Source organism: Corvus cornix, chromosome 27 (assembly GCF_000738735.6).
Source record: "Corvus cornix cornix isolate S_Up_H32 chromosome 27, ASM73873v5, whole genome shotgun sequence".
NCBI classification, from domain to species: domain Eukaryota; kingdom Metazoa; phylum Chordata; class Aves; order Passeriformes; family Corvidae; genus Corvus; species Corvus cornix.
In genome coordinates, this window is record NC_046355.1 from 879,417 (window position 1) to 895,908 (window position 16,492).

Genomic DNA, 16,492 nt, shown 5'->3' on the forward strand with positions numbered 1-16,492 from the left:
GCTGTGTTTGTCTGGGAAGGACTGCTAGGACAGTTTCACTTTTTAAATCATTGCCATTCAGTAAAGGCTCTGCCAGCAGCAGACTCGTTATTAAAACACTTATTTCCTTTTATTTACTCTCCTGAACTGCTGGGACTGGGCAGCAGCATCTTGGGTCAAGTGCAATGACCTGGCAGCGGCAGAAGGAGGAAGAGAAGGAGGAGGAGACACAGCAACTCTAGGACCTGGGGCCAGGCCGGGCCTGCAGCCGCACAGCCGCTCCCCAATGCCTCCGTCAGCTTTTCCTTTGGAGGAGGAATTGCCCAAGGAAAAAAAAAAAAAAGAGAGAGAGTAAACAATGAGAGGAGGAAAAAAAAAAATAAAGATGAGAGTGAAAAAAGAGGAAAAGGGAAGAGAGGGAGAGAAAGAGAAATAAAAAAGGAGGGGGAAAAGAGGAAAAAGAAAAGAGGGAAAAAGAATAGCCCCTCCCGCCGTGAATCGTTCTCTGCCGCGGTGTCAGCTCTCGGCGCGGCGGGGGGGAGCGCGGCGGGGCCCGGACACGTCTACAGAAATTCCAAGAGGGCCGGGCTGGGCGGGCGGAGGGGAAGGGAAAGCGAAGGCAAGGGGCGTCCCGGGCAGGAAAGGGGCGTCCTGAAGCCCCCGCCCTGCTCCTTCCCCCCGCCGGGCCCTTCCGCCGCCTCAGCCCCAGCGCCATGGCCGTGGCCCCGGGCAGCCGCTGCCTCCTCCTCCTCTTCCTCCTCCTCCTGGGCATCTTGGGGGTCCCGGCGCTGGGCGACCCCGGCCCCCTAGAAGACGTGGTGATAGACAGATACTATATTCCCAAAATCTGCCTGCGGGAGGCGCAGATGGGGGATTTCATTCGCTACCACTACAATGGGACCTTTAAAGATGGCAAAAAGTTTGACTCCAGGTATCGCCTGCGGCTCTGTGCCGGCTGCATGCGGGGGGCAGCTACGCCGGGACCCTGCATGCCTCCCCCAGCCCCCAGCCCGCATCCCGGGGCAGGCAGGCAGCTGCGGGGACCCCGCATGCGTCCCCCAGCCCCGGGGCAGGGGCAGCCAGGCCAGAGCAGGCTGCTGCCTGCGCCAGACAACGCCCAGACCCTCCAGCTTTCAACCCAAGGAGGGCTTTTGGTGGGTGCTGGGGTAACACAGGGAGCCCTGTACACGTGTCAGCCTGGGCGGCCCGGCCTGGCCTGAAGCAAACCCCCAACCCAAGCTGCAGCCCCTTTCCGTAGCCCCTGCCCAGGCTGCCCCACCAGGTCCCGCAGAAGCCCCCAGCCCTCCAGGGAGCCTGCTCAGGCTTCAGCTCCGCAGAGCTGTGGGATAGCCTGTCCCGGGCGCAGGCAGGATTTGGCCCTAATTGGGACGTTCTGCCCTCAGGAACACGTATCTGCATGTGCTGCCCAGGCAGGAAAATGCTTAAAGCACTTTGAGACGTGGCAGCGGCGAAACCCTTCATTATCCCAGAGGCTTTGCTCTGCTGGGCTCAATGTCCCTCGGCCCCTGCATCATCCCTGCTCTGCTCACGCTGGCTGGAAATCAGGGTTGGAGTTGGGGCAGCCCCTGGTTTGCAGCACCATGAGCAGGGAGGAGAACTGGGGGCACAGAAACAACTGGGGCAGTGCTGGGGCAATGTACCATGTAGCACCATGTAGCAATAAAAATTTCCCAGGCAGGTGTTTTTTGGAGCTGTGGAAAGCAAAGGCGTTCACAGTTTGATGTGTCTTATCTTTCATGTGAGAATCAATGGGGGAGAAAATAACTGCAGTGGGAACCTGGGGACACTCACTGCTAAAAGAATTCTCTGCCAGGAGTACATCTGCTGCCCCAGTAGTTTCTTGGAGTATTTTAAGGTTTAAAAATAAAACCAAATTTGCAGTTTAAAAATGAGGCTGGGATGTCATCTTTCCTCCTCAGTGCATAAAGCCCCAGTGTGCCATTTGCAAAATTATTTGGAAGCAGCAGGAAGCCCCAGAACTGCCGGCCTCCAGCCCAGCTCAGTGGGTGAGATCTGGGGATGATGTTGATAGCTTCTGGGGGTGCAGGGTCAGGCTGAAGTCCTGACCAGTGCCCCAGGGGCCAGCTGCCCTCCAACAGCAGGGTATTGAGCCCACCAGGATCCATGTTTTGGAGCTATGGGCTCTGCCTGCAGCACAAGGACTTGCAGGCTGTGATGGGAGACCTGCACCCCGGGGAGGGGGCAGCCCTGACCCCCCACTCTGCCCCACCTTTTTCCCACCTCTGATGGGTCTGTCCCTTTGCCCCAGCTATGACCGAGGGGCCACGGTGGCCGGTGTGGTGGGCGTCGGGCGGCTGATCACGGGCATGGACCGGGGGCTGCAGGGCATGTGCGTGAACGAGCGGCGTCACCTCATCGTGCCGCCCCACCTGGGCTACGGCAGCATCGGCGTGGGTAAGGGGCCCTGGCACGGGGGGCTGAGGGAGCAAACCCCTCAGGGCTGGTGTTAGCAGGGACAGGGCTCCAGTGCCCCCCTGGTAGATGCAGACTAAGGGTGGCTCCATGGCCAGGGCAAGTGGTGCTGAAGTGGGGCTGCCCTGGGAATGAAGGGTCCTGCTCTGGCCAGACTGTGCTGCTTGCCCAGGGGCTGGCACGTGTCTCCAGTAGCCCTGAGCAGCGATGGGTTCAGGGGAGGCTTCAGGGGACAGAGCCTGTGGCTGGCCTGGGCTCCGTGTTGGTCCCACTTAAGGTGCTCTGTCCTTGCTGCTGCCCCTTTAGCGGGGCTGATCCCCCCAGATGCCACCCTGTACTTCGATGTGGTCATGCTGGACATCTGGAACAAGAATGACAAGCTGCAGATCACCACCCTGTCCAAACCTGAGCGCTGCAACCGCACGGTGGAGAACTCGGACTTCGTGCGGTACCACTACAACGGCACACTGCTGGATGGGACCCCCTTCGACTCCAGGTATGGGCCACTGGATGCACCCTGGCCTCAGGACATGGGGCTGTAAGGCTGGGATATACCCTCTGCCTTGACATTGAGCCACTAGGGGTGGCTGAAACCCAGAGACACCGGCCTGGGCACACAGTCAAAGCAGCCTCACCCTGTACTCCCCCCTGGCTCCCCAGCAGGGCTGGTGCAGCTCCCTGACCCCCCAAACCAGCTTCTGGCACAGCACAGCCCTGGCTGGAGCTGCTGGTGTGGCCTCAGAGCCATCCCCACTCTCATTCTCCACCGCCAGTTACAGCAAGGGCAGTACCTACGACACCTACGTGGGCACCGGGTGGCTGATCAAGGGCATGGACCAGGGGCTGCTGGGCATGTGTGCTGGGGAGAAAAGGAGCATCATCATCCCCCCGTTCCTGGCCTATGGGGAGAAGGGCTACGGTGAGCCAGGCACCACCCCATCGTGCCAGCCCCTTCCCTCCCATCTCTGACCAGAGCCCCCAAGTGCAGTAGGACCCTCCTTCAGGCTGACCGTGTCCTCTCCCAGGGACCGTGATCCCACCACAGGCATCGCTGGTGTTCAGTGTGCTGCTGGTGGATTTCCACAATCCCAAGGATGGTGTCTTCCTGGAGCACCTGGAGGTGCCGGAGTCCTGCAAGCGCCGGGCTGTGACCGGGGACTTTGTCCGGTACCACTACAACGGGACACTCATGGACGGGACACTTTTCGACTCCAGGTGTGGGAGGAAGCGGCTGCATGGGGCGAGCCCCTGATGTCCTCTCCTGCCCCACGGCTGCAAGAAAAGGCTGGAGAGGGGACAATGGGCATGAAATGGGCTAAAAAGGACAATATCTGTTTGTTGCATCTCTAGGAGCAAGGTTTGGTTCCTGGGGGACCAGGAGGGGATGGGAGAAGGGGTGTGGGTTGGGGTGTGGGGTGTAGGGGCTGGGGGGGACTGATGGTGCTGGGGGTTCTCTTGCTGCAGTTACTCCCGCAATCAGACCTACAACACCTACATTGGGAAGGGCTACATCATCCCCGGCATGGATCAGGGCCTGCAGGGGGTCTGCATGGGAGAGCAGCGGCGAGTGGTCGTCCCCCCACACCTGGCTTACGGGGAGAACGGCGCAGGTAAACGTGCAGAGGGCTCTGAGGGACGAGCACATCGAGGGATGTGGGAAGAAGCAGGGAAAGGCTTTACGAGCCCTGCAGCGCTCCAGCAGCTCTCCTCATCCTCCTCTTCCAGGAGATAAAATTCCCGGCTCAGCTGTGCTCATCTTTGATGTCCACGTCATCGACTTCCACAACCCTGTGGACCCAGTGGAGATTGAGACCACGTTCCGGCCCGAGGGCTGCAATGTCACCACCCGCAACCGGGACTTTGTCCGCTACCACTACAACTGCTCCTTGCTGGACGGCACCCGGCTCTTCTCCTCGTGCGTGCCCCGAGTATTTCCATCCTTCCTGGGCCCAAATCCTGCCTGGCACTGGGGGTGGGCAGGCACCGGGCAGCACGGGACCATCCGCTCTGCAGCAGGCAGCAGTGGCATCGGCCGCAGGGCAGCAGAATGGGGCAGCAGGAGGAGGATTCAAGGGACACAGTGGGATGGACGTGGCGGTGGCATGAGGGTGTGGAACTTCATGGCATACCAGGATGGAGGATGTGGGATTCTGGGCCATGGTGGGATGGAAGGGTTGGGATTTCAGGGCTGCCCACTAGATCTGAGGGACTTCTCTCACCTGCACTGTTTTCTCTGTGCCTCCTGCAGCCACGACTACGGGAAGCCCCAGGAGGTAACTCTGGGGGCCAACAAGGTGATCGAGGGGCTGAACAGTGGCCTCCTGGACATGTGTGCGGGGGAGAGGCGGGTGCTCATCGTCCCCCCACACCTGGGCCACGGGGAGAGCGGAGGTAGGGGAGCGGCGGCCAACGTGTGCAATGCAAATTGGGGGGTTCAGCCTTGCTGGGCCCCCGCTGGGCTCCATCCCCCCTTGCCCTGCCACGGCTGTGGGGCTCAGGGCCAGGGCTTTGCCTTGCTCCCCGTGGTGCTGGAGCCTTTGCTGTGTTTCCAGCCCGGGGGGTGCCTGGCAGCGCCGTGCTCCGCTTCGAGGTGGAGCTGATCTCCATGGAGGAGGGGGTTCCCGAGGGCTACCTCTTCATCTGGCATGGGGAGCCGCCGGCCAGCCTGTATGAGCAGATGGACCTCAACAAAGATGGGGGGATCCCTGCTGATGAGGTGAGTGGGTCCCACATGGTGGGGTGCAGGAGGAAATGGGGGCACAGGGGACCCCACCCCAGAGAGCAGCACTTGAAGGACACTGCTGCCCCTGGGCACTTGGGAGCCTGCAGAGCTGTGCAGGAAGAACACTCCAGCCCAAAGCAGTGCTGCTGGGTGCGGGCAGTGTCCCCGAGGGCAGCCTCTGCTCCAGTCCCTGCCTGTCCTTGGCGTTGGCCGTGGTGTCCCTGCCCTGCCCAGTGCTGGCTGCGCAGACCCCAGCAGCATCTCTTCCCTCTCCCCTCTCCAGTTCTCCACCTTCATCAAGACCCAGGTGGCGGAGGGGAAAGGCCGCCTCATGCCCAGCTCCGACCCGGAGAAAGTCATTGCCGACATGTTCCAGAACCAGGACCGCAACCAGGATGGGAAGATCACACCTGATGAGCTGAAGCTGAAGTCGGACGAGGACCAGGAGAAGATTCATGAGGAGCTCTGAGGAGCAGTCCCCACTGTTCCTGGAGACAGGACTCATCCTGGCCATGTCATGGCCAGTCTCCCACCCCGGGAATCTGCCCCTGCCCCTCCCAGTCCTGCAGGGGGGTGGGTTTTGATTTTCACCTCTCATTAACTGAGGGTATTTTGATGTGTTTTCCTGAGCAGGAAAACTCAGCCCCCAGCTAATAAACCCAGACAAGATGTCCCCTCCCTAAGCCCCTTCATCCTCCACCAGTGACTGCAGGTCCAGCTCCAGCCCCCCTCACCTGTCCATGCTGCCTCAGGGGGCAGGCAGGATGTAGGGGGGCTCCCCCTCACCTCCACCACACCATTTTGTAGTTTAGGGTTGGGGTTTGGGTTTTTTATAGGCACACTTAGAATTCTTTAGAGAGAGGAAAGAGAACCCTTTTGTCCCAGTCCCTGCTCTGTCCCTGCTGCCATCCTCCCTGGTACGAGAGGCTGAAGGGGGCTCAGGTTCCCAGGGTGAAACCCTGATACTCTGCAGGCATCTGCTGTTACATAAGTCTGGCAAACCCCTCATCAGCTGGGAGAAGAGAAACAGACCCTCATCCTCCAGCCCTCAGGGAGCAGCATCATCCCCCTCCATGCCCTCCCCACCTCCCAGCCCCCAGTGACTGAGACAAATCAGACCAATTTAGTTTCGAGCCTAAACGCAGGTCACAGCCTTGGGAGTGCTCAGGTTCTCTGGCTGGGACCAACACAGCTCTGGTACCTGCCAGCTCCCAAAGCCTCTGCACAGTCTGTCCTCCACAGGGACAGAAGAAACACAGAAGCACAGCAGTGCAGAGCAAACCCTTCAAACGATGACTCTGCCTTGCACCAAATAAATAATTCCTCCAGGTTTCCAAGGAGTTTGACTGTGTCTGGTTACTTTGCCATGAAACACTTCCATGTGTTGGGGTAGTGGCACAGGGACCAGCTTTACCGGTGCCCAGGGGGATTCCAGGCTCCAGCATCTCCTGGGTCTGGCAAAAGAAACCAGAATTCCCCCCTGGGATCCTCCACTGAAGCCAACAGGGCTTCAGCTCCAGCACCCAGTGAGGGCTGGGGGGCTCTGATGGGATGAGGAGCTGGGGAGCAGAGGCAGCTGCCAGCACCAGCCCCTCGGTGCTGGGTACAAACCACCCGTGACCCAGCTTTAGCCAATTATGCTTTTATTCCAACACAGAGAACAAATCTGGTCTTCCCAAAGTCCCACATAACCAGAGGTTATACAGAAATAAAATGGCTTTTTCCTATTGCTGCTCTGAGAGCCCAGGATCAGCCCAGAAATTTAGTACACAAACATGGTCAGGTAAAACATTCCTTAAAACCCAAAATTCTGCCACTGGCCTCTCCTCCCCCATGCCCACCCCTCCTCCTCTGATCCCTGGCAGACAAACTTACTTCTGGCTCTGGGCAGCAGCAGCAGCTGAGCTCCAGGGCCTTCAGGGACGGCTAGTAAAGCATTTTTTCCACAGTAAGAGCTGTACTGGTGCGAGAGGGACGGGTGAGCTGAGACACGGGGCCAGAGAGCTGCTGGTTTACATGGGGAATGTGGGGCTGGGTGATGTGATGTCCAGCAGGGCCACACCAGCCCAGCGGCTGGACTGGCACCAGGGTCAGCCTGGGAGCTTTGAAGCCCGCAAAAAACAGGACGAGAGAGAGACTTGCTTTCTTAGCCAGGGACACAGTGACACATCTAAACTGGGTCTGTCCTCGGCCCACAGTGAACTGTCTCCATTCCACCCTCAGTTGCTGAAGTAAGTGCAGAACATCTCTGTCTGAAAGATGGAATGGTTTGTCGTGGCCTCAGGAGGTGGAAGCTATGAATTCCCAGTGGGATGAAGTCCAAGTGGGATAGAGTCAGTCTGGGTGGGAAACTGCAGAGTCAGGCAGAGTTAGAGTAAAGGGAATGGAAAAGCTTCCTCCATCTCAACTCTCCTGCTCCAGGGCTGGCTGAGGGCATTAGTGAGGTCGGGACGGAGCCCAGCCAGCACCAGCAGGTCCCCTCCAGCTCTGCCACAGGAAGGACATTCCCTGCCCAGTGCCTGCTGTGTGGCCGGAGCTGGGACACCTCCCCAGCTCATGTCTCAGTGAGGATGTACCGCAGAATCCCATTGACCACGTCCAGGGTCTCGTCACTCTCCAGCACAATGTCATAGGAATCCAGGTACTTCCCTCTCCGCTCTTCCACCTGCCAGGACCGTGAACAACCAACAGCTGAGGGTGAAGACGTTGCACCCACAGCTTTCACTACCCAAAAGGGGGTCAATAACTGCCCTGACCATTTCCCAGACACAGCAGGAGCTCAGCAGACACTCCCAGGTCCCTCCGCACACCCCACGGGAGCTCGTACGAATCTCTCACATGCCCAAATCACTGGGGCAGTCCCCTGCCCCTCCCTGCTGGCCCCAGGCCTGGCACCTGGGGAAGGCTGCTAGGGAAGCACCAAACTGCTCCTCACACCCACCTTGTCATTGAGAAAGCCAATCTTGAGGATGTTTTCCACATTGGGAACGCCGTCTGCCATCGTCAGGTCACCCATGGAGTCCCCCAGCAGGATGATGCTCGTCCTTGTGCTCAGCTGCTGGAAGTACCCCGTGCCCTGCAGCACGGTGTTGTTCTTGTTGTAGGTGTGGATGAGGGGTCCCTTGAAGTGCGTGAGGACTCCCTGAGCACATGGGACAGACAGGCAGACAGCTCTTAACCTGATGGTATCACTGCTAATCATGGCCCAGCCCTCGGTCCTAGCCCCAACCTCTCCCCTCACACACACAGATGCAGTGCAAGAACTCACATCATCACTGAAGTCCATGTAGTTGGACACCACGTTGACATTGGAGTAGAAGACGTTGGCCTGACGGATAATCTCTTCCAGGATATCACCAACGCCAGCAGAGAAGATGAACAGGGGGACGTTGTTCTTATGCAGCTGATCAAAGAACTCCTTGAAGCCATCCCTAGAGCAGGAATGTCCATTGCACAGGGCTGTGTCACCAGCCCCCGGCACGGTGCCCGGTGCCCTGGGCTGGCAGCACGCTCAGCCCAGCTCCTGCTCCTGCCCAGCACTTCCCAAACAGAAGCACACGGGTGAGCTCTGCAAACAGCGTAAGCTCTCCGTGGCACCAGCGCTCCCGTGGCCCTCCCTGTGCAGAGAACCCCAGAGAGCTCTGGGTGCAGCAGCTGGGCGGGCACTTGTGGGAACACAGAGCACTCCAGCCTTTTTCCTGGCATCTCCTGAGCACATCAGCCCAGAAATTTAGTACACAAACACGGTCAGGGGCACAGGGCACAGCCTGCCCGCACATACCCACGCGAGTGGGCGCTGCCAGGAACCACGTGGGAGATGTGCAACAGGTTGGACTGGTTGAGAGGATGATCAGACCAACCTGTGACAGCCTCAGTCTGCCAGGACACAATTCCATACAGAAGTGGAACTTGGGCTCATAAAAAGCCATCTCCTCCCCGAGCCTGGCAGCACCCTGGCGGAACCCAGCTCCACGAGCCAGCCTTAGGGCCGCAGCTGCCAGGTCAGCTTTAGCAGCAAGCTCTAGCACATTTTTGTCCTGTGGGTGAAATCTGCTGCTGAGCCAAGGGCCTGCATAAGGCCTGGCAGTTGCAGTGCAAAAAACACATCTCTGCTGGAAGCAGGGAGCTGCGCGCTGCCCCTGCACCCCACCCTGCAAATGGGGAGCTGTGCCCAGCACTGGCCCCTCAGCTGCTCCTTGCCAAGGCCCGAGAGAGGGGGTAGTGGTTTCAGAGCAGGAAGGGAGCAGCCTCCAGCCAAGGAGCGAGCTCAGGCTGTGGCTCATGTTCTGACTTTGTTAGAACTCAGCCCAGGGAGCAAGTGAGGGAGGCTGGCACTGGTCATGCTGTGGCGTGGTGACAGCACAGAGACCTGCATGGGCAGGAGAGAAGGGCTGTGGGCAGCCAAGCTGTACCTCAGCATCACATCCCTGTGCCCAAACCTCAATACCGCATCCCTGTGCCCGTACCTGAGCATCGCTTCAGACTCTCGGACGATCTGGGCTATGTCACTTCTGTGGATCTTCTGCTGCACCAGCAGCTCATGGGCCTTGGTCCACCTGGGGAAAGGCAGCAGTGACAGAGCTCCCAGGCAGAGGCCCTGAGCAGTCAGAAACAACAACTAAACCTTGCAGGATTGTTGCCAAGCAGAGGGATGATTCAAGCCTCATGTCCTGTAGGACAAGGTCAAGATCATCACAAACAGCACTCACCACTCCACCATGAGGGGACATTTCTCTTCCAGGGTCCGGTTGGGATCTATTTCAATGGGATAGTAATAGTGGAGCAGATCCTTCAGCTGGAGTGTCACACAGAGGGAAAAAGAACAAAGTGAACATCAGGTCTAAAGAGACTATAAACAAAACTAGCATTTCTTAAATCCTCCAAAACACCACTCTTCCTAAACACAACCAAAACTTTGTCAATGAGCATCTTCCCTCTGAGCACACCTGGAACTCTTGCCAGCCTAGCTGGCTCTCACCTTGCTCCAAATGCTGCAGGTACAGACACCCCTCCCCTTCCTCCTTCCATCAAACTGTAACACCCACAGCTGCACATGCAAATTTGAGTTCCCTTTTTAACTTCTCCTCTGTCACTGCTGGCTGAAATGCAGCCTGGGCACTTTCCCACTCCATCCTGGCAGCCAGCACAGCTGGGAGAGCTGTGACACCAGCCAGTGCGACCTCCTGATGACGGGTGACAGGTACAACAGTCACCGAGCCAAGACATGGTGCCTTACACACAGCACCCACCTTCTTCTTGCCATCCTCACTGATAACACGGCTGGTATCAAGGATATCTGCAAAGAAAACAAAACACCAATGATATAGCACAGAAATATAAAAAAAACTTCCTAACAGCAACTCCTGCAGTGCTGGCTCTTCCCAATACAGGCTGTGGTGACACCACGACCCGAGCACAGGCTCGTTGTGGGGTCCCATTGCAGTGGCTCCCACTGTGAGCCCGCAGCAGGCACCGACTGCAGAGCCTGGCCCAGCCAGGACAGCGGCCTCAATGCCTGTGGGCAGTGGGATGAAGGCAGCCAGCCCAGGAGTTGGCTCCTGGCTCCTGCAGCGGGCAGTGGGCAGCTGGCACCACGCAGTGAAGCCCAGAGCTTCGTGGAGAACAGGATGGAGCAGCCAGGCTTGGCAGAGGAGGGCACAGAGGATGACAGGAACCACGTCAAATACAAACACAGAAACCAAACAGAACTAGTGACAGTGAAAACAACACTCACTGTGCGATGTGGGGCAGCGCCTGCCATTGCACCCAAACCTGCTCAGCGTCATGTCAAAGTCAGAAATGACCTGGAAGAGGGGAGAAAACCAAATTCGTGCACAACCCAGTGCATTCTGCCCTGGCCAGAGTGAGCCCGAGGTGCTGCCAAGGTGCTGCCAAGGTGCTGCCACCTGCGAGAACGTGCACCCGGCACCACCGGTCTCCCGTGGGCACAGACTGGCAGCGACGACGTGGCCGCTCCTACCAGCCGCGAGGCAGATGATGTCCTCACCCTCCCACCCCGGAGCTCTTATCGGCACCGAATGGCTTCATCCTGCCTGGGCGGAGAAGGGGTTTGGGGACTGCCGCAGTGTTACAGCCTCATGACTGCGAACCAAAAGGTCCGTCCGGGGGTAGCCGCCAGCCCCGTCCTCCCTTTCCTCTGAGGCTTCTCCCCCTCCAGCTGCACCCCTCGCCGCAGGTGCTTCCTTGCGGGGCTGGGAGAAGTCAGGCCGGGGCGGGGGACGAGGAAGGGGGCAGCCGAGAAACGGACCGAGCACGGGCGATGCACCGCCTGCCCCGTGGTACCTGCAGCTTGGCCACCCCCTGCTCCCGGAGGGACTGGATGATCTCCCGCACACGCTCGGGCTGCCGGATCCGGACCGTAGCTTTCTCTAGCTCGGGCACCTGCAGGCAGAGACCCCGCTCGGTGCCGCCCCGGGGCCCCCCCAACTCCAGGGGGACCGAGACCCTCCAGCCCCCGCTGTCCCTCCATCCCGGCCGCGCTCCCCCGCCCAGCCCCGGGCTCCCGGCCCGCAGCCCCGCTCACCATCTCGCCCGCTCCGCTCTGCTCCGCTCGGCCCGGGCCGCGCAGCCGCGGGGAGGAGCGGCCGCGGGGGCGGGACCGGAACGCGGCCGCGGGGCCCGGGGGGACGGGCGGTGCTCGGGGGCACGGGCGGTGCTCGGGGGCGTTCGCGGGGTGCTGGGGCCGGGGAATCCTCCCGCGCTCCGCCCCGCGCCCGACCGGCAACGGCGGTTGCGTGCCCCTCGCGACGAGCCAGGAGGGCGAAAGATGCATTAAAAAAAAAAGAAAGAAAAAAAGAAAAAAGTCACCGGCGGGGCCGTTCGTGCCCGCAGGGCTCCCGGCACTGAAGCACTCCGCAGCCCCGGGAACACTGGGAACAATGAGTCACGGAACACTGGCGGGGGCAGAAGCCCTCAAAGAACCATCCCGCAGCATTGCCAAGGCCACCACTAACCGATGTCCCTAAGTGCCACATCCACAAGACCTTTAAACCCCTCCAGGGGTGAGCATCCACCATTACTGCCCTTGGCAGTGCCAGGGCTGGACAGCCCCTCCGAAAAAAAAGTTTCCAAAATTCCCAATAAACAGCCTAAGCCTCCCCTGGCACAACTTCAGTGACAAAGCAGTGGGGACAGTGTGTGTGACAGCACTGTTACGAGCTGAACTATACCTCAGCTTCCTCCCAGGCGAAGTGGCACAAGACCCTTCAGTAGTGGCTCACGCCCACATTTTGGGGCTCTTATACGAAAATTTTACAGGAGAGTTATTACTGAAGAGTTGCCAGGGGATCGATCACATGGCTGGTTTTGCTCCAAGCACCCATCAACACGGTCAGGTCCGGGACCCAGCATAACCCGGGCTGCAGGGAAGCAAAGGCTGGGGGCAACCACAGAATGCTGGCCCCTGCATCTGTGATGTCATTATGGGGCACAGTCCAGAACCAGCAAGGGGGTTCAGGGCTGGATGTTTGGAGACAACACCAGAGTGCTCCACACACCTCAGCAAGGTCCACTGCCTCTGGTTCCAACGTGGGGGATAGCTTTGCACCCATCAAATATTCATCCTCCAACATGGAGCGGAAGATGAGCGATAGGAGTTGTAGCATCTCCAATGAGCTCCGCCTGGAAGGGAGATTCTGTGATGTGATCATCAGTGTGGATGGGGTGGAATTCAAGGCTCACAAGCTCATCCTCTCTTGCTGCAGTATCTACTTCAGGTCAGTACTTGAAACACAAGGGAATGGGGACAAACAGTATTCCCTGATTGAGGTCATCCTGCCTCAGCATGCCTCCAGTACTTCCACCTGCACTGAACCTCTCATCAAGCGATTTCCCGTACTCCTCAGACCTCCCTGAACACCAGGATTAATCCACAGCCCAGCACATATCAGTGGCTCTGCCAGTGGTGTCGGAGGAGCCCCAGACACAGCGCAGGGCTGGAGCCTGGACAGCCTGGGGGCAGCTTTGCCTTCCCCACACCCTGTGATTCTCTGGGGTTCAAGACCAAGTGTTGGTGGTGCACCTGGGTTGAGGCAACCCCACCTTGGTATCAATTCAGGCTGGGGGATGAATGGATTGAGAGCAGACTTGGGGAGAAGGACTTGGAGTGCTGTTGGGTGAGAGGCTGAACATGCCCCGGCTGTGTGCACTGGCACCCAGAAACCCCCCATTGTCCTGGGCTCATGTCCACAGTGTGGGCAGCAGGCGATGGGGGGATTCTGCCCCTCTGCTCCTCTCAGACAAAACTCCCTGCCCTGCTGCCTCCAGCTCCAGAGGCTGTGTTTCCTTTTCCAAACAACCAGCAAGTAAAACATTAATCAATAAACCATGGAGCCTCCCAGAATGGCTCCTACCAGTGCCAAAACTGGTGCCTTGGAGGCGGGGGGAACACAGGGGATCCAGGGGCAGGGTTTAACGCAGCAACACCGTATTTTCAGGACTCTGTTTACCAACTGGGACAGCGCAGACAAGATGGTCTATCAAATTCCTGGCATTTCAGCTGAAATGATGGGTCTCATCATCAATTACGCCTACACCAGGACAGTACCGATCACGGAGGACAATGTCGAGAGTTTGCTTGCCGCAGCAGATCAGTTCAATGTCATGGGCATCGTCAGCCTGTGCTGTGAGTTCCTCAGTTCCAGGCTGTGCTTTGAGAATTGCATTGGCATTTGCAGACTCACTGACTATTACCACTGCCCCGACCTGCGCGCAGCTGCCTGCGTGTACATCCTGCATCACTTCGAGGAGGTGTCCCAAGTGTCCGAGGAGTTCCTAGACCTCTCTGCCGAGGAGCTGGCACACATCATTGAGAAGGATGAGCTTAACGTGCGGCGAGAAGAAGCCGTGTTTGAGGCTGTGCTGAGGTGGATTGCGCATGACCCGCAGAACAGGAGGCAGCACATCACCTGCTTGCTCAGCAAGGTGGGTGCAGTGCACCTTTGAAGCTGTCCCCAAAGGCTGCTGAGGGGGAAACCCTCAGTACTAGTGCTCCAACCTCCTCCTTGCATGTTTCAGGTTCGACTGGCACTCCTACAGTCCGACTACTTCATGAACAACGTCAAAGCTCACGAGTACGTGAAGGACAATGCCAACTGCAAAGATCTCCTCATCAGTGCCCTGTCTGAAATCTACGACCTGAACTCCTATGGCCAGAATTCCTCGGTCAACTCCAACCCACTCACCCGGCCACGCCTGCCCTACGCCATCCTCTTTGCCATCGGCGGCTGGAGCGGGGGCGGTGCGACCAGCGCCATCGAGACCTACGACAGCCGCACTGACAAGTGGCTGAACATCCCCTGGGAGCAAGAGAGCCCCGTTGCCTATCATGGCTCAGCTTATTTGAAAGGCTACGTCTATGTTATCGGTGGATTTGATGGCACAGATTATTTCAACATCGTCAAACGGTTTGATCCACTCCAGAAGACATGGCAGCAGGTAGCACCCATGCACTCACGGCGCTGCTATGTCAGCGTCACCGTTGTGGACAACTTCATCTATGCCATGGGAGGGTTTGATGGGTACATGCGGCTCAACACAGCAGAGCGGTATGACCCAGACACCAACCAGTGGACCCTGATCACCCCCATGCACGAGCAGAGGAGCGACGCCAGTGCAACCACACTGAATGGAAAGGTAAACTAACCCCAACTAAGAGCAGCTGGGGTTGCAGCATGAAGAGAGTTCACATAAACCTTCACTAAATTCGTAACACTTAAATTCGTAACAATTCATTAAATCCTGGAGCTACAGATATAAAGCAGCCTGCCTGGTGTGGCAGAGATGTGACCAGGAGCACAAAATCTCTTCCACAGCTGCTGCCCACCTGCTGCCCGACAGCCCTTTTCCTGGCCATAGATGCAACACCAGGCCTGTCTGCTTCATGCAGCTCGGAAAATCAAGAGTCTAAGTCCTGCTGGCATCAACTCTTTGCACTGCTGCTACTTCAAACCCAGGATGACAAGACCATTCCCATTCTAAAACAAAACACCCCAAAAATCCTGCAACACCATTCATTTTCTCTTCAACGTATTTCCTCACCAAGGGTCTAACCACCCCACTCACACTTTCCCACCTCTCCTGTCCCCAGGTGTACATCTGTGGTGGGTTTGATGGAGATCAGTGTCTCAGCTCAGCTGAAGTGTTCAACCCCACCACAAACCAGTGGTCCCTGATCGCCCCAATGAGCAGCAGGAGAAGCGGAGTTGGGGTGATGGCGTACGGGAACCAGGTGTATGCGGTAAGGGCCAACACCACCCAGCACTGCAGTCCTGTGGGTGGCTGCAGTCCCCAGACCTCCAGGGTGGCCGTGTGTTTACATGAGGTTTAGGGAAGTCAGGAGCCAGAATGGTTAATGCACTTCCCAAGAATATTATCACCCATCACATGCTTTTGGGTATGAAAATGGTGTTTGACAATATTTAAGCAGCTGCAGCAAAGAACATAATTTCTGCCACTGCCAACGGCACCAGCAGCACAGAGCAGGGGCTCAGGCCTGTTCATTCATTGTTTATCTTCTCCATGGACTGCATCCAACCTCTGGAAAACTGTCAAAATTGACAGTTGCATAAAGTGCTTTGGAAAGCTCCTCAGAGTGCAGGCAGCAGACTGCAATAAGCAAGAGCCATGTTCGGAGATCTCGCGTTCTCCACCATGCTCAGCCTGCAGCCAGGGAGGCAGGAGCAGTTCCCATCTCACGGGTGCGTGACAGGATCTGGCTGAGGAAAGGCCCCTTTCAGCTCTGTCCCTTTGGTGTTCACAGGTTGGAGGGTTTGATGGGAACAACCGCCTCCAGAGCGTGGAAGCGTACAACCCTGTCGCCAACGCTTGGGACGCTGTGCCCTCCATGCTCAATCCACGCAGCAACTTTGGCATTGAGGTGATGGACGGCCTGTTGTTCGTGGTCGGGGGCTTTAATGGGTTCAGCACCACCGTTGCCACTGAGTGCTACGAGGAGGACACCAACGAGTGGTACGACGCCAACAGCATGGGCATCACCCGCAGTGCCGTCAGCTGCTGCGTGGTGCCAGGGCTCTCCAATGTCATGGAATACATTGCCAGGCAACACTACTACCAGCAGCACAGCTCCTCCACGGACATCTTGTTCACCAGTTCATCTCGGAGCTCGCCGTTGTAAATAGTTCCCCTTAGCTAGGAGTGTTGTGATCAGCCATCACTGGATGCTTGTGTAAATAGTTCTGCGTACCTAATAAAGTCTTCTGAGCATCCCATCACTGGATGCCTGTGTAAATAGTTCTCTTTAGGTAATAAAGTCCCCATGGCAGCAAGGGAGTATGTTCTCTTGTTCAAAAATAGAAA

At 57.8% G+C, this 16,492-nt stretch overlaps 3 protein-coding genes across 4 annotated transcripts; 2 read left to right on the forward strand and 1 right to left on the reverse strand.

The window, feature by feature from the left end:
• The first annotated feature begins 622 nt into the window (after nt 1-622).
• Nucleotides 623-6,495, forward strand: FKBP10 (FKBP prolyl isomerase 10). Its single transcript, XM_039565843.1, has 10 exons — nt 623-910; nt 2,270-2,415; nt 2,740-2,929; nt 3,207-3,352; nt 3,459-3,648; nt 3,898-4,043; nt 4,159-4,348; nt 4,682-4,824; nt 4,986-5,149; nt 5,439-6,495. Exons 1-10 carry the CDS (start codon nt 693-695, stop codon nt 5,622-5,624), a joined length of 1,719 nt encoding a protein of 572 aa, XP_039421777.1. The 5' UTR covers nt 623-692; the 3' UTR covers nt 5,625-6,495.
• A 286-nt stretch (nt 6,496-6,781) lies between these two features.
• NT5C3B (5'-nucleotidase, cytosolic IIIB) lies at nt 6,782-12,795 on the reverse strand. 2 transcript variants are annotated; one of them, XM_039565888.1, is made up of 9 exons: nt 12,721-12,795; nt 11,459-11,557; nt 10,890-10,959; nt 10,405-10,451; nt 9,865-9,950; nt 9,622-9,711; nt 8,424-8,586; nt 8,097-8,297; nt 6,782-7,820 (listed from the first exon to the last, which is right to left on the reverse strand). In XM_039565888.1, the coding sequence occupies exons 1-9, from the start codon at nt 12,778-12,780 to the stop codon at nt 7,710-7,712; spliced, it is 927 nt and encodes a 308-aa protein (XP_039421822.1). In that variant the 5' UTR covers nt 12,781-12,795; the 3' UTR covers nt 6,782-7,709. The 2 variants fall into 2 exon arrangements, with proteins under 2 accessions (XP_039421822.1, XP_039421821.1); XM_039565887.1 differs by lacking the exon at nt 12,721-12,795 and adding an exon at nt 11,700-11,782.
• Nucleotides 12,656-16,404, forward strand: KLHL10 (kelch like family member 10). The gene is made up of 5 exons (XM_010412772.3): nt 12,656-12,891; nt 13,612-14,098; nt 14,192-14,809; nt 15,264-15,413; nt 15,936-16,404. Exons 1-5 carry the CDS (start codon nt 12,746-12,748, stop codon nt 16,308-16,310), a joined length of 1,776 nt encoding a protein of 591 aa, XP_010411074.1. The 5' UTR covers nt 12,656-12,745; the 3' UTR covers nt 16,311-16,404.
• The last annotated feature ends 88 nt before the right edge of the window (nt 16,405-16,492 follow it).

Coding starts and splice junctions, on each gene's coding strand:
- FKBP10 (XM_039565843.1), top strand. CDS start 693: ATGGCCGTGGCCCCGGGCAGCCGCTGCCTCCTCCTCCTCTTCCTCCTC. Junction 4,044..4,158: donor TTACGGGGAGAACGGCGCAG/GTAAACGTGCAG, acceptor CTCCTCTTCCAG/GAGATAAAATTCCCGGCTCA. Junction 5,150..5,438: donor GGGGGATCCCTGCTGATGAG/GTGAGTGGGTCC, acceptor TCCCCTCTCCAG/TTCTCCACCTTCATCAAGAC.
- KLHL10 (XM_010412772.3), top strand. CDS start 12,746: ATGGAGCGGAAGATGAGCGATAGGAGTTGTAGCATCTCCAATGAGCTC. Junction 14,099..14,191: donor TCACCTGCTTGCTCAGCAAG/GTGGGTGCAGTG, acceptor TGCATGTTTCAG/GTTCGACTGGCACTCCTACA. Junction 15,414..15,935: donor ACGGGAACCAGGTGTATGCG/GTAAGGGCCAAC, acceptor TGGTGTTCACAG/GTTGGAGGGTTTGATGGGAA.
- NT5C3B (XM_039565888.1), bottom strand. CDS start 12,780: ATGCTACAACTCCTATCGCTCATCTTCCGCTCCATGTTGGAGGATGAA. Junction 10,452..10,889: donor GCGCTGCCCCACATCGCACA/GTGAGTGTTGTT, acceptor TTTTCTTTGCAG/ATATCCTTGATACCAGCCGT. Junction 9,951..10,404: donor GTGAGGATGGCAAGAAGAAG/GTGGGTGCTGTG, acceptor GTGACACTCCAG/CTGAAGGATCTGCTCCACTA.